Source organism: Camellia sinensis, chromosome 7 (assembly GCF_055761805.1).
Source record: "Camellia sinensis isolate YWXY chromosome 7, ASM5576180v1, whole genome shotgun sequence".
NCBI lineage: Eukaryota > Viridiplantae > Streptophyta > Magnoliopsida > Ericales > Theaceae > Camellia > Camellia sinensis.
The window spans coordinates 189,024,542-189,037,998 of NC_138967.1; the positions used below are offsets into that span (position 1 = coordinate 189,024,542).

A 13,457-nucleotide genomic window follows, 5' to 3' on the forward strand; every position below is an offset into this window, starting at 1 on the left:
CAATTTTTTTTACTTTTTAGATACACTTAACATAAATACACCTAAAAAGTAAAAAATTTGTAAAAAAAAACTTTTAAAAATTCACTAAATATCAAAAATATAAAAAAAAAAACAAAAATTTAGTACATTTTTTGTATTTTTATGTATTTATTAATTTTTTAAAATATTTTTTCACAAATTTTTTACTTTTTAGATACATGTAACTAAGGCGCATCTAAAAAAGTAAAAAAAATGTTTAAAATTTAAAAAATATTCACTAAAAACAAAAGAATACGAAAACCAAAAAACTCAGTTTTCAAAAAACTTAATTCAAAAAACTCAAACCAAACACAGTCATTAGTTCTTCAAATATTTTTTTGATCTTTAAAAAAAATTGTGAGTACAAAACTCAATTCCCTTTATTTATGTTTAATTCGTTATTTTTATTTATTTGATGTTAGTTTGATTTTGTTTTTACATAAAGATAATAGATTGATTTTAATTATTTTGATTAGTTGTGTATATAAGGTTGAGCGTTTTTAGATGTTTAATTGATTTTAATTATTTTGATTAGTTGTGTATGCAAGGGTTAGAGTTTTTATATGGATTTTTTTTTTTATGGTTCTAATCACCCTCATTGATATATAAAATTAAAATAAATTAGGAACCCATAGATAAATTTCTTATACTCCACCATGACTCCATGAATTGTTATTTTATTTGAGTGTTGGTGAGAAAGAGTGTATAAAAAAAAAAAAGATTATGAAATTTATTTGAATGCCTTAGGCTTGGCATTGTTATGTTATTCTTATGAGTGAGATGCTTTGTATATGTATCTTGTTGCCTCGTTCTCAAGAGTAGACGAGTACTTTGATTTAAGCGCGCACATATATGCTAACCATTCGGGAAGTGTGGGTCAAACTCGAGACGATATCCCCGTGCAAGTTTGGCTTCGGAGCGGTGTTAGGTATACGGGAGGCACATGTGATATATGTGTAGACTGGAAGTGGAGGCCAAAGTGGTGGAGTTAAGGTACAAAGAATTTAATTATGAGTTTATTGTTATAGTGCGAATTGTATTGATTTGTACATCTTGAAAAAAATAGTAAATGACCTCGATAAATTATGAAATTTGAGCAGAGGCATATATACGTGATTCTAGACAACTTTTGTGTTTTAATTTTTTATTAAAAAGATCGATTAAAACTTATAATCTGATGATCTTGGTTATTGTAGTTTCGATTCATTTTAACAATGCAGATTTTAAAGGCTGTTTTAACTTACGAAACGAGCTCATTTTTATTGGTGTTGTGTAAACTGAAGTAAAACATTATTTTGCACACTTTTTATGTTTTGATCTTTTCTGAAAAAATCATCTTATGACAGTTTCTATTCGTTTTCAGTTTCAAATTTTTTTATTGAATTCCGTCTAAATTCTTCTATCAATATGTTCAGTTTCTATTAATTTCGTTCGCATTGTCTTTTATGAAATTGATTATGTACAACTTTTGTTCTTTGAGTTTTGGTCAATTCGAATTATTTAAGCATGAAATGTTGTATTTTTTACTTATTCAGCAAGTTACTTATGATTAAATTATACTAACATTATTTTTTGTAGGATGGTGGGTCTTATTAATTTTTTTATGGAGGGCTGATCCACCATATTTTTATTTTTATTTTGTTTATTTTATAATCAATTTATATTTCGTTGTGTATGAGCAAGAAACTAAATGCCACTGTATTTCGGGAAACACCCATTCGTATCAATGCAGTTTGAACTACTTGTTTTGTCCCGTAATAAGAATTAAATGTATTTTTATTTGCGTTTGGTGGACACGTGGGTGTTAAATCTTGTTCTCATACTAGTATACTTGTATACTGACCTGTTTTGTCTATTTCATTTGTAGGATTAGTTGGGGCTACGGCGATGACGTGGAATTATTATAGTTGTTGAACTTGTTTTTTGGATTTATTTTGTTTTCTTGAGCTTAGGATTGATATTAATTTATATATATATATTTTTTATGACTTTTGTATTAGGATAATTTAGCGTGGTTTGTAACCGTACATTATTTAAATTATTTTGATTATTTATTATTACTTTAATATTAGAGGTATTGGTTAGTTATTAAATTATAGTGGATGGTTTGGTTGGCGTTTAGTTTTTTATTTCGCCCCTAAGATTTGAATGATGAAACATTAATTGAGGTTTAATCCTAATTTAATATTTAATTGTCTAAATTTTGAGGCGTGGCACCGTCACAAACTTTTTACCATTCACCATAATTTCTGATAGCTCACCAAAGGCATAAATTTTATTTTGTTCAAACACATTTATGTACCAAATAATTAAAAATATCATTTTTTTTAAAGTAAAAAAAAAAAATATTGGCAATACAATCAAAAAACCAAACATTATGTTCTCATGTTTCAAAAAAAAAAAAAAAAAAAAAATTGTTTTATGAACAATTTGCGTAAATAAAATTTAAGAATTATGAAAAAAATCTATACTTTAGAGTGGAAAAAAAAGATATTTTAAAATTAAAACAAAGTTATTTATACACAAAAAAAATAATAATATGAAAGTGAAAGATATTTCAGAACTTTTTAATTTTATTTATTTAAAAAATAAAACTATAAAAAAATTCAAAAACACTACTAAAACAAAATGTTCCTCCTCTTCGTTTCTACCAAATTCCAAACAGTATCAGTACCCGCCTCTTATCTCAAACCGAGCTCGAGCCCTCTCATCTTTGTTCTAAACAATGTCTTCGTTAACACTTCCGATTCGAATTTCTCTACCTTCCAACGACTCTTTTTTCAACGTTCAATCGAATAAAAACGACAAAACTCACCCCAAACTCCTCTTCTTCCCCAGCAACAACAACTATAAATTGAGATGCTCAGCCACCGACCAACCACCACCGCCGCCGCCACCACGGCGACGACAATCGAAGAACACGAAAACCAAGTCCGACGCTGAGAAAGGGATTGACCCAGTTGGGTTTCTTACTAAACTCGGCATTTCCAATAAACTCTTCGCCCAGTTCCTCCGTGAAAGGTAATCAACATCTTTCATACATCACACATGTATTGATATAGAGAACTATAAATAATATAAAACCCACTATTTGAAGTTTTTAGTCTCTTCCATTTTCATTCGTTTTCTCAGTTACCAAACGGAGAGGTTATCACACTCACTTTAGCATTAGTTTTCAATTTGAATAATTATCCCCTTCAATTAAACTATTGGTAGTAGTTTGGGTTAATTTAAACCCGTACAACTATTAAAATCGTATAAATATACCATTTTTTAAGGTGGTCTAGACGGTTAAAATGATATATTTTTATAGTTGAGAGGTCAATTTTTATAGTTGAGAGGTCAAAATGTACGGATTCATATGGTAAGTTGATATTGGCTAATAGTTGAGGGGATCTGGGTGTAATTAATCCTATTAGTTTACTCAGAGTTAATACTTTTGTAATTTCACACCTTCCCACACAAGAAATATTTGTGATTCGTGATTTGCTTAATTTCGTTGTAGAGAGATAGTGGATTGCTACAATTGATTGTGTTTTTTGTATTTATTGAATATTTTAAAAGTAATTGATCGTGTTTTGTTGCATTTATCCAAATATTTGTGAACTTACTATGGGCAAAAGTGAATCAATAGCCTAAATTAGTCACGTATGTGCTGGCAGCTATGATATTTGGTTAAAAATATTAACCTCGTTAAATGTTGTAAAGTGAACCGATGTTAATAGTTTAAGGGCCTACTTTTGCAAATTAATAGTTCAAGATGACAGTTTGAGGGGGAAAGTGAAATTTTCATAAGTATTTTTATTGCATGATTTTTAAATTAACAGTGGAGGGTGCTTGAAGACGAAGTTTTCATTGTTGTTCATTCTAATCTACAGGCATAAATCAATTAAGGACCTGAAAGATGAAATTTTCAAACGCTTCGTGAATCTGAAGCAGATAGCTTCTGGGTTAGTTCATTCTCCCAACCTTCCTCTTCTCTATTTTGTTATTGAAATTTTAAAGTTTAGATTAGAGTTAAGTTTGCTGTGCGTGACTTGTTTCCATACTTCAAGCTTAGTATTTTATAAAGAAAGGATCACTAGAGGCAATGTTGGTTAATCGGCTACCATTTGTTTGTAAAATTGTCTATCAGAATGTTTTTATTTTCTTCTTTTTTATTTGGTGAGAATGATTATGTTTTCTAGTTTTGTTCTGATTCTGTTTTTCTGTTGTAGATTTGAATTATTAGGCTTGCACCGCAATGTGCAACATCGGGTGGATTTCATGGAGTGGGCTCCAGGTTCGGTATAACTCATTAATATTGATTAGTAATTTTTTTCTTTATTAATCTGCAGTTTTTGAACAGATCACAAATTTTAAAAAGTTTTAGCTATCTGATCTAGTTTTGCTTTGTTGAATTCCGGATTATATTAACAACTTGCTATTTGAATTTATAAAGATCACATGGCTAAATAATGCAATATGCAATATGTTGGAGAACTACATGAAAATAGTGCCAAACACCCAAAGTCCAGTAGATATACATTCCAATCAATGGAAATAGCCAAGACAACATATAGTTTGCAAAGATATTTACATGCATACCACTTAATAATGCTTATGTAGAAGGAAGAAGAAAGTGAAGAGAGAAGAGAATGTGTGAGGAAGCAGCAAATAAACTCTGGAAAAGAAAAAAAAAAAAAAATTCAATAGCCAACCTCCATAGAGAAATGTTTATAGAATTAGGTTGAAGAGCATTACCATATGTCAAGTCACTTAAATGGTCTTGTGACTAGCTCACGTCCATTAAGCACCACATCATATGCTAGAAAATAAAATAACCAAAATTAATCCCAAAATAAATAAAGGAAACTAAACCCTAACCTAACATTTCTTAGTTTTTTATTTTTTTCCCTTCTTGTTCCTGGTTTTATTTTTATTTTATATTATAATTCTTTGTGGCAAGTCTTGATACTTTAACCATGATTTGGACTTGATGCAAGCAGTACTATTATCATCATCAAAAGCCAATTTCCATTTCACGTTCGTTTTGAATTCTATTTGTTACATATGAAGGTTTAATTTGTTCAATACAGGTGTTCGCTATTGTTCACTGGTGGGTGACTTTAATGAATGGTCACCAACGGAAAATTGTGCAAGAGAGGGCCATTTTGGGCATGATGATTACGGATACTGGTTTATCATTCTAGAAGATAAATTGAGGGATGGAGAAAAACCAGATGAATACTATTTTCAGCAGTATAACTATGTGGATGATTATGATAAAGGTGACTCAGGTGTTACCGTTGAGGAGCTCTTCAAGAAAGCAAATGATGACTACTGGGAACCTGGGGAGGATAGGTATATAAAACATCGTTTTGAAATTGTAGCTAAGTTGTATGAGCAAATATTTGGTCCTAATGGACCTCAAACAGAAGAAGAATTGGAAGAAATACCTGATGCTGAGACAAGGTACAAGGCATGGAAAGAACAACATAAAGATGATCCGCCCAGCAACTTACCTCGATATGATGTGATTGATGATGGAAAAGTATATGATATTTTCAACATTGTGGATGATCCTGTATCACGAGCAAAATTTCGTGCTAAGAAGCCTCCTCTTGCATACTGGTTAGAGAGTCGTAAAGGAAGGAAAGCGTGGTTAAAAAAATATTCACCTGCCATCCCTCATGGAAGCAAATATAGGGTATATTTTAACACTCCTGATGGGCCTTTGGAGCGCATTCCTGCATGGGCCCCTTACGTTCTTCCTGGTAAGCTGACTTTGCCAGGTGGAAATCAGCTGTTGCTTCACCATTTTACTTTTCAGCAAGACATGTGGTTGTGTGGTTTGTTCTCTCGTCTGCTCTTACTGTTTTGACAGCTGATGCCAGAGGGATATGTAAATGACACTAAATAAATGAATAAAAACAACAGAAAACCTGATTAAAAAAAGAAAAAAAAAACAGAGAATATTTAGTTCTCAATCCCTAGCTTAACCATTGGTTTCTTAGAAAGCATACTGCCATGTCGTTTTACCAATAGTTCACAGTCTATTCCCTATTACATTTCACTTTATGTGAAAGATCCTTTTATCCGGATGCTTATTTGTATACTGCTCTAATTGGCTTCAAGCCTTCAATATTGGTGGAGAAGTTGGGTCTGTCAAACACGGACTTGAATGGTTATGGTACTCAAAATTATTACTATGAGATATTTGCTTGCAATAACTATTAAGGCTTAATTTAAATCTATAAGGCAGTAAAAGGAGTTCTATTGCTTGACTTGCTTAAGGCTTTTTTTTTTCTCTTCTTTTCTTTTCATGGGGACATTACCAAATGTTGCCACGTTGGTTCCTGCTAATCAAGGTGTTGCCTATGGTTTTTTTTTAGGATAATTTACTTTTCTGTTTGCATTTCATTTGGTAAATATCAATGTGTTGCATTGTATTTGCCTTGATTAACTGTGATGATTATATCCAGACGCTGATGGAAAGCAAGCTTTTGCTGTCCACTGGGAACCACCTCCTGAATGTGTATACAAATGGAAACACAAGCATCCAGAAGCGCCCAAGTCTTTGCGTATTTATGAATGTCACATTGGAATCAGTGGATCAGAGCCAAAAATTGCCTCATTCAATGATTTTACAGAGAAGGTAACTGATTGTTGCCTTTCATTTCTATTTCTTCAATATTGTGATATGGTCTTACTTCACTCTGACATATATGTTGTCACCAAATTGTTTATAGTTCTTTTCTTTGTCATAGGTCCTTCCTCATGTAAAAGACGCAGGATACAACGTGATCCAGTTGATTGGACTTGTTGAGCACAAAGATTATTTCACCATTGGCTATAGAGTGGGTTGAATGTTAATTATATTCTGTCTGTTCTCATATCGAACACTGGATATGATTCAAATTTGAACTCATTTGAGTTGCTGCAGTCACATTTGTCCATTTGTCTTTATGTTGATGACATAAAGCTTGATTCTTACTGGAAAAATCTGTTGATTAAACAAGATTCAAAACGGAATCTTCTTGTTGACGTGCTGTTGAGTTTTCATTGATGTTGCTGCTTCTGGTTCATTTTGACTTTTTAAGCCATCATAATAGATGTCTGAATTATATGACATGTATGATATTCTTATCATTTAAACTATATTGTTGCATCAAGTAAGAAATTATGCAAGTATCTGTTTTCACGATCTATAATGACCATGTAGATTGCTATTTTTAATGATATCACATATCTTCGTTTACAACCATAATTTTATTTATTTTTTATTTAAATTAATAGTTCTATAGATGTGTTCTATATGTCATTTCTAAGAACATGATTCAATACCTCAATGACAATGCAGGCAACCAATTTATTTGCTGTTAGCAGCCGCTATGGTACACCTGACGACTTCAAGCGCTTGGTTGATGAAGCACATGGTTATTATTGAAACTTTGACTTGGTTCATGCTTTTGCCAGTTGTTGACTAACTTTTTACATCTCTATTAATATGTTCTGACAGCATTATTTAAAATCCATAACTGCCATACATAATGTATGTTGCACTGTGACCTGTGTTGGTTTAATGAAAAAGATATTGAAGCATGAAAACTGTTTTAAGTTGACATTACTTTCACTTTTCATTTGGCAGGACTGGGTCTGCTTGTCTTCTTAGACATTGTCCATTCCTACTCAGCAGCAGATGAGATGGTTGGATTATCGCTTTTTGATGGATCAAATGATTGCTACTTCCATACGGGTAAAATTTCATTATGCATTGATATATATATTTATAAGTAATATTAAAGGGCAGTTGATTGGTCATATATTCTTGTCTCTTTAAATATTTTAGTGTCATATGTCTTGCACTGATGTTGTATTGTTGGGAGGATCTTCATTTCTTCTCATCCATGTTTTCCTTTTAGTATCATGAAGATATGGGACTTGTTTATTAGGCTTTGGTGGTTGGGGTGAGGATTTTTCATCTGTGCTATGTATTAGTGGCGTCATGGTAAGAAATTACTTTTAGATACATTTTGTGGTACTAATAATTCTAAGTTGATAATTGGTGAATTCCACAAATGTAATTAAACAACTAGGGTATTTTGATATTTTATTCCCAAATTACGTGCAAGCGTAGGAAGGTGCCCTCATGCTTATATGCTGCATATCCCTTTGTATACCCACTGTACCCAGGTGATGTGGGACTTGACTTCACACCATCCCTCACACCTAGCATGCAAGGTTCAGGACACACACTACCCATTCCACCGGTAATGTCCAGCTCTGATACCATATGAGTTTGGGAAAAGAAAACATAATAATATTGCAATTAACCCTTAATCCACTTTACAAGATTTGGTGATTACAAAATAAATAGGATGATTTCCTAATAAATAAAAGCCGCAAAAATACGTAAGTACCCCCACTTAGAAAATATGAGGAAGAAGAACTCCGAAAATATGAGGAAGAAGGAATATATTTCTGTTATATTCAAAACTTCTTATCTTACAAGACCAAATGACACTCCTTATATAGGAGATATTACAAACATCATTATAACCCATTATATGCCACTTACATATTATATATTACCACTATCTACCACTATCATATTCTATACATGCCACTATCTGCCACCAACACCACTATCATATTATATACATGCCACTATCTTATTATATACATTAACACAAATTTCCAGCACTCCCCCTCAAGCTGGTTTGAAGATATCTTCCATAGCCAGCTTGCTAGTCAGCTTATCAAATTGCTTCTTATGTAGTCCCTTCGTTAGCACATCAGCTAATTGTTCACCTGTTGGAAGGTAGGTCATACAGATTATGCCAGCATTGATTTTCTCCTTGATGAAATGTTTATCCACTTCTATATGTTTTGTGCGATCATGTAGAACTGGATTATGAGCTATAGATATAGCTGCTTTGTTGTCACAATAGACCTTCATAGGTGTCGGGTGAGAAAGCTTTAATTCTTCAAGAATTCTTTTAATCCACATTACTTCATAGATTCCATGGGCAACAGCTCTGAACTCTGCTTCTGCACTACTTCTAGCTACCACATTCTGTTTTTTACTCCGCCATGTAACTAGGTTCCCACCTACAAAGGAGCAGTATCCGGATGTTGATCTCCTGTCTGTAACACTTCCTGCCCAGTCTGCATCTGTGTATACTTCAACTTGAAAATGTCCATGTTTCTTGAACAGTAAGCCTCTCCCTGGAGTTCCTTTCAAATATCTTAAGATCTTATAAACGGCCTCAAAGTGCTCTGCCCCTGGTGAGTGCATGAACTGACTTACCATGCTGACTGCAAAGGCAATATCAGGCCGCGTATGAGACAAGTAAATCAATTTCCCTACAAGTCGCTGATATTGTTCCCTCTCTTTGACTTCTTCAGCCTTAGCAGCTTGTAACTTCAAGTTAGGCTCGATCGGAATCTCCACCATCTTACAACCAAGCATACCTGTTTTTCCAAGGAGATCAAGAACATATTTTCTCTGATTAACGAATATACTGTAAGTGTGGTAGGTAGAGTTGAGTGTGTTAGGTGAGAGTTGAGTGTGGTAGGTAGATGTAAGTGTGTTAGGTGAGAGTTGAGTGTGGTAGGTGAATATGTTTTTCTCTTCTATATATAGGAGTCATTGTATATATCAATATATCAATCAATAATACATCAATTTCAACATGGTATCAGAGCAGGTTTAGAACCTATAATTTTTCGCTTCACCGGCGGACGGCAACCTCACCTTAGCCGTCCGCCGGACCTCAACCTATTCCGTTTATTTTTTACACATACCTTCCCATCATTGCACAAATACTCTCTCTCATTACCAATCTTTCATGTTCTACACATACCTTCCCACTGCCGCATTGCCTCCTTCGCCTCTCTCTCTCTCTCCACAGAGCATGGATTCATCAAATGATGGTAAAGTAGAAATGTTTTTCTTGCCATGGATAGTGCAAAGAGGCCACATGATCCCAGCCATAGACACAGCAAGGGTATTTGCAGCTCATGGAGCTAAAGTGACCATAATCACAACTCCAGCGCATGCTCAGCTCTTCCAGAAATCGATCGAGAGAGACCAGTCATTAGGTCATGAAATCAGCTTCCACACCTTCAAATTACCCACCGCCGAGTTCGGCTTGCCTGAGGGATGTGAGAATCTCCTCGCCGGCTCGCTTGGCATGATGGAGAAGCTTTGCTTGGCCATCCAGAAGCTTCAACAACCCATCGAGCAATTCATCCGAGAACGAGAGGCCTCGCTCCTTGCCACTGCTGAACAGAACGCACCAGAAATAGGGGGACCCACCATCAGAACCGCTCTCAGTCACCATAGACGCACTGTCACAGCCGCCGTGTCCAGCACCCAAATCAAGCACGAACAGAACCCCTTCGTGATCTCCGCATCGCTGTCGGCTCTGAATCGCATTAGCCCCTTCGAATCCATTTTTACTTCCAACCACACCTGGGTCGTACAACCCATGACCCGATTCGATTCCAATCGATCTGACTCGTCCAATGGAGGAATATGAGAAGCATAGATTAAGAGCCGCTTCACGCGATCGATCGGCTCAGGCAGAGCTTTGAACTCTGATGCCAGAGATTGAAGCTTTTTGACTGTCAATGAGGGGCAGAAGAGGAGGGAATTAGGGTTTGGGGAAGTTGGAATCACTGCACAAACCCATCTCTCTTTTCTCTCTCTCGGCATCACAAATCCCATTTTACTTTTCTTTTCTTATTTCTTTATTTTTTCTTTTACTTCCTTTACCACCACGCACCGACCCAACCATATCTCTTTTGCAGGACACAAACCCCAACCTACATTCTCTTTCTCTGAAATCCCATCATTTTTTTTTTATTTTATTTTATCTCATCATTCACTACCTTTTGCACACACCCATACTCCTTTTTATTTTTTAAACCAATCTTTATTTATTTATTTATCTTTTTTTCTTTTCATCCACTTTACACCACGCCGTCTGATCCCACTATACCCTTTATTTATTTATTTTATTTTATCTTCCTTCTTTCAAAAAAAAAAAAAATATATATATATATATATATATCCATTCACATCCAACACGTCATTCCACCCATAATTTATATATTTTATTAAAAACAACCAAACCACAAAAAAAAAAAAAAAAAAAACAAACAGAAAAAAAAAAAAAAAAACAAAGCATGTTCTTTCTACCATCGGGTTTGCACAACACATTTATTTTCTTCATATCAGGGGATCAACCCCGATCACAATTTTACACCCAAAAAAAAAAAAAAAAAAAAAAAACAAACAAACAAACAACCCACAACAACCACATCCACAGGCGGGATTTTTCTTCTCTACTCTGCTGCCGGTCTCTTCTTCTTGCCTCCGTCCTGGGCGGTCCTTGACGGTGTTGCCTCCGTGTTTCCCACTCCACCGAGCACGTTCACTCCACCCTGCTCCTCCACTACAGCATATGGTGGACCTCCAAATCGGAACATCACGGTAGCCTTCCGCTTCAGCTCCTTGTTTTCCGCCTTCAGCACACTTATCTCTGCTCGCGCATCCTTATACATGCGCTGGAGCAGAGCCAGTTGGCCGTTTAAATGCTGCACCTCATTTGTCCTACTCTGCAGCCGGTGCGACAAATTTGTGACTGCCGTCATCGTCTCCACACAGGACTTCAAAGTATACTGATTGGCTTCAATGTCAGTTTGCACTGCCATTTTTTGCTCCACAGACCGCATAGGAAAGTTCAACGGAGCAAACCCTGGGGCGCTTGGTTGAGGTTCACTGGCCCCCGCACCAATTATCTCTCTTGTTGACTCATTAAGGTCTGGAAAGAGAGTGAGCAGACCACGGGAAGACGAAGCCATTTTCTGGAAAACATAGTGTTACAGAGTATCTCTCTCAGAAATCTCTCTCAGAAAACAGAGTATTACAGAGTATCTCTCTCAGAAATCTCTCTCAGAAAAACGAAGAGTTTTTCAGAGTTTTTCTAGCAGGTTTTTGTCTCTGCTTCCAAGCCTCAGCCTCCGCTTTGGTTTATAAAGACCATGACAAAGAGGCCGACACGCGTTCTGTCGATCACGTGCATCGCCGCGTGTCTGGCGCACCTTTTGATGGCACGTCTTTTTATGGATTGGGCACGCCTTTTGAAAACATGGGCACGCCTTTTGATGGCACGCCTTTTTATGGATTGGGCACGCCTTTTGATGGCATGCCTTTTGAAAGATTGGGCACACCTTTTGAGGGTGCGACTTTTTAGGGGTCCGACAAGACTCTGTAAACTGTCCCTACTTTGATTCCGGTTAGCTCCTTCAAGGGTCCGACAAGACTTTGTAAACTGTCCCGACATTGATTCCGGTTAGCTCCTTCATGGGTCCGACAAGACTCTGTAAACTGTCCCGACATTGATTCCGGTTAGTTTCTACAAGGGTCCAGCAAGACTCCGTAAACTGTCACAGGCTTTATCTGCTACCACGGTCTGCCACAACCATACAGTGTACTCTACAACGTTATGACACAACCATACAGTGTCCCCTACAACGTTATGACACCACCATACAGTGTCCTCTACAACGTTATGACACAACCATCCAGCGTCTTCACCAACGGTCTGACACGACCATACAGTGTCTCCTATCCTCTTTTATTTTATGTATTCGTGTATTTTCTTGTTTTGTTACTCTCTCCAAACTCAAGTTGGTTAGTTCCTATCCCCCTTGAGTTTGAGGGGGGCTGTAAGTGTGGTAGGTAGAGTTGAGTGTGTTAGGTGAGAGTTGAGTGTGGTAGGTAGATGTAAGTGTGTTAGGTGAGAGTTGAGTGTGGTAGGTGAATATGTTTTTCTCTTCTATATATAGGAGAGTCATTGTATATATCAATATATCAATCAATAATACATCAATTTCAACATATACCTTCCTTGGATCTTGCAAATTCCATTCCGAGGAAATACTTGAGGGCTCCCAGATCCTTAATGTGAAATTCTTTTGCGAGTTTCTCTTTGAGGGCTGCTAACTTTGCTTCATCATTACCAGTTAAAATGATGTCATCAACATAAACAATCAAAATTGCAATTTTACTGTTTTTTGAATGTTTATAAAATATTGTGTGATCTGCTTGACTCTGCGAGAAGTCACAACTGATAACTGCCTTTCCAAAGCGTTCAAACCACGCTCTTGGTGATTGTTTGAGTCCGTATAATGACTTGTTCAATCTGCATACTCTGTCGCTTCCAAGTCTTTGCTCAAATCCCGGCGGTAGGCTCATGAACACCTCCTCTTCAAGATCACCATTGAGAAATGCATTTTTAATGTCAAGTTGATGTAGAGGCCAATCTGAATTTACTGCAAGAGATAACAGTACTCTGATGGAATTTATTTTAGCAACAGGAGCAAACGTCTCCTGATAGTCGATCCCATAAGTTTGAGTGAAGCCTTTAGCCACCAGTCTCGCCTTG

The 13,457-nt window shown here is 35.8% G+C and overlaps 1 protein-coding gene across 2 annotated transcripts in view; it reads left to right on the top strand.

Annotated features, from left to right (window-relative positions):
- Positions 1-2,638: 2,638 nt before the first annotated feature.
- Positions 2,639-13,457, top strand: part of EMB2729 (Alpha amylase family protein) — a 32,070-nt gene continuing 21,251 nt past the window's right edge. For both annotated transcript variants that reach the window (XM_082880211.1, XM_082880212.1), the window contains exons 1-8: positions 2,639-3,039; positions 3,897-3,968; positions 4,236-4,300; positions 5,097-5,774; positions 6,483-6,655; positions 6,768-6,857; positions 7,361-7,436; positions 7,649-7,756. In XM_082880211.1, coding sequence (XP_082736337.1) covers positions 2,744-3,039; positions 3,897-3,968; positions 4,236-4,300; positions 5,097-5,774; positions 6,483-6,655; positions 6,768-6,857; positions 7,361-7,436; positions 7,649-7,756 — 1,558 coding nt within the window. In that variant the 5' untranslated portion in view covers positions 2,639-2,743. The remainder of the gene's footprint in view (positions 3,040-3,896; positions 3,969-4,235; positions 4,301-5,096; positions 5,775-6,482; positions 6,656-6,767; positions 6,858-7,360; positions 7,437-7,648; positions 7,757-13,457) is intronic.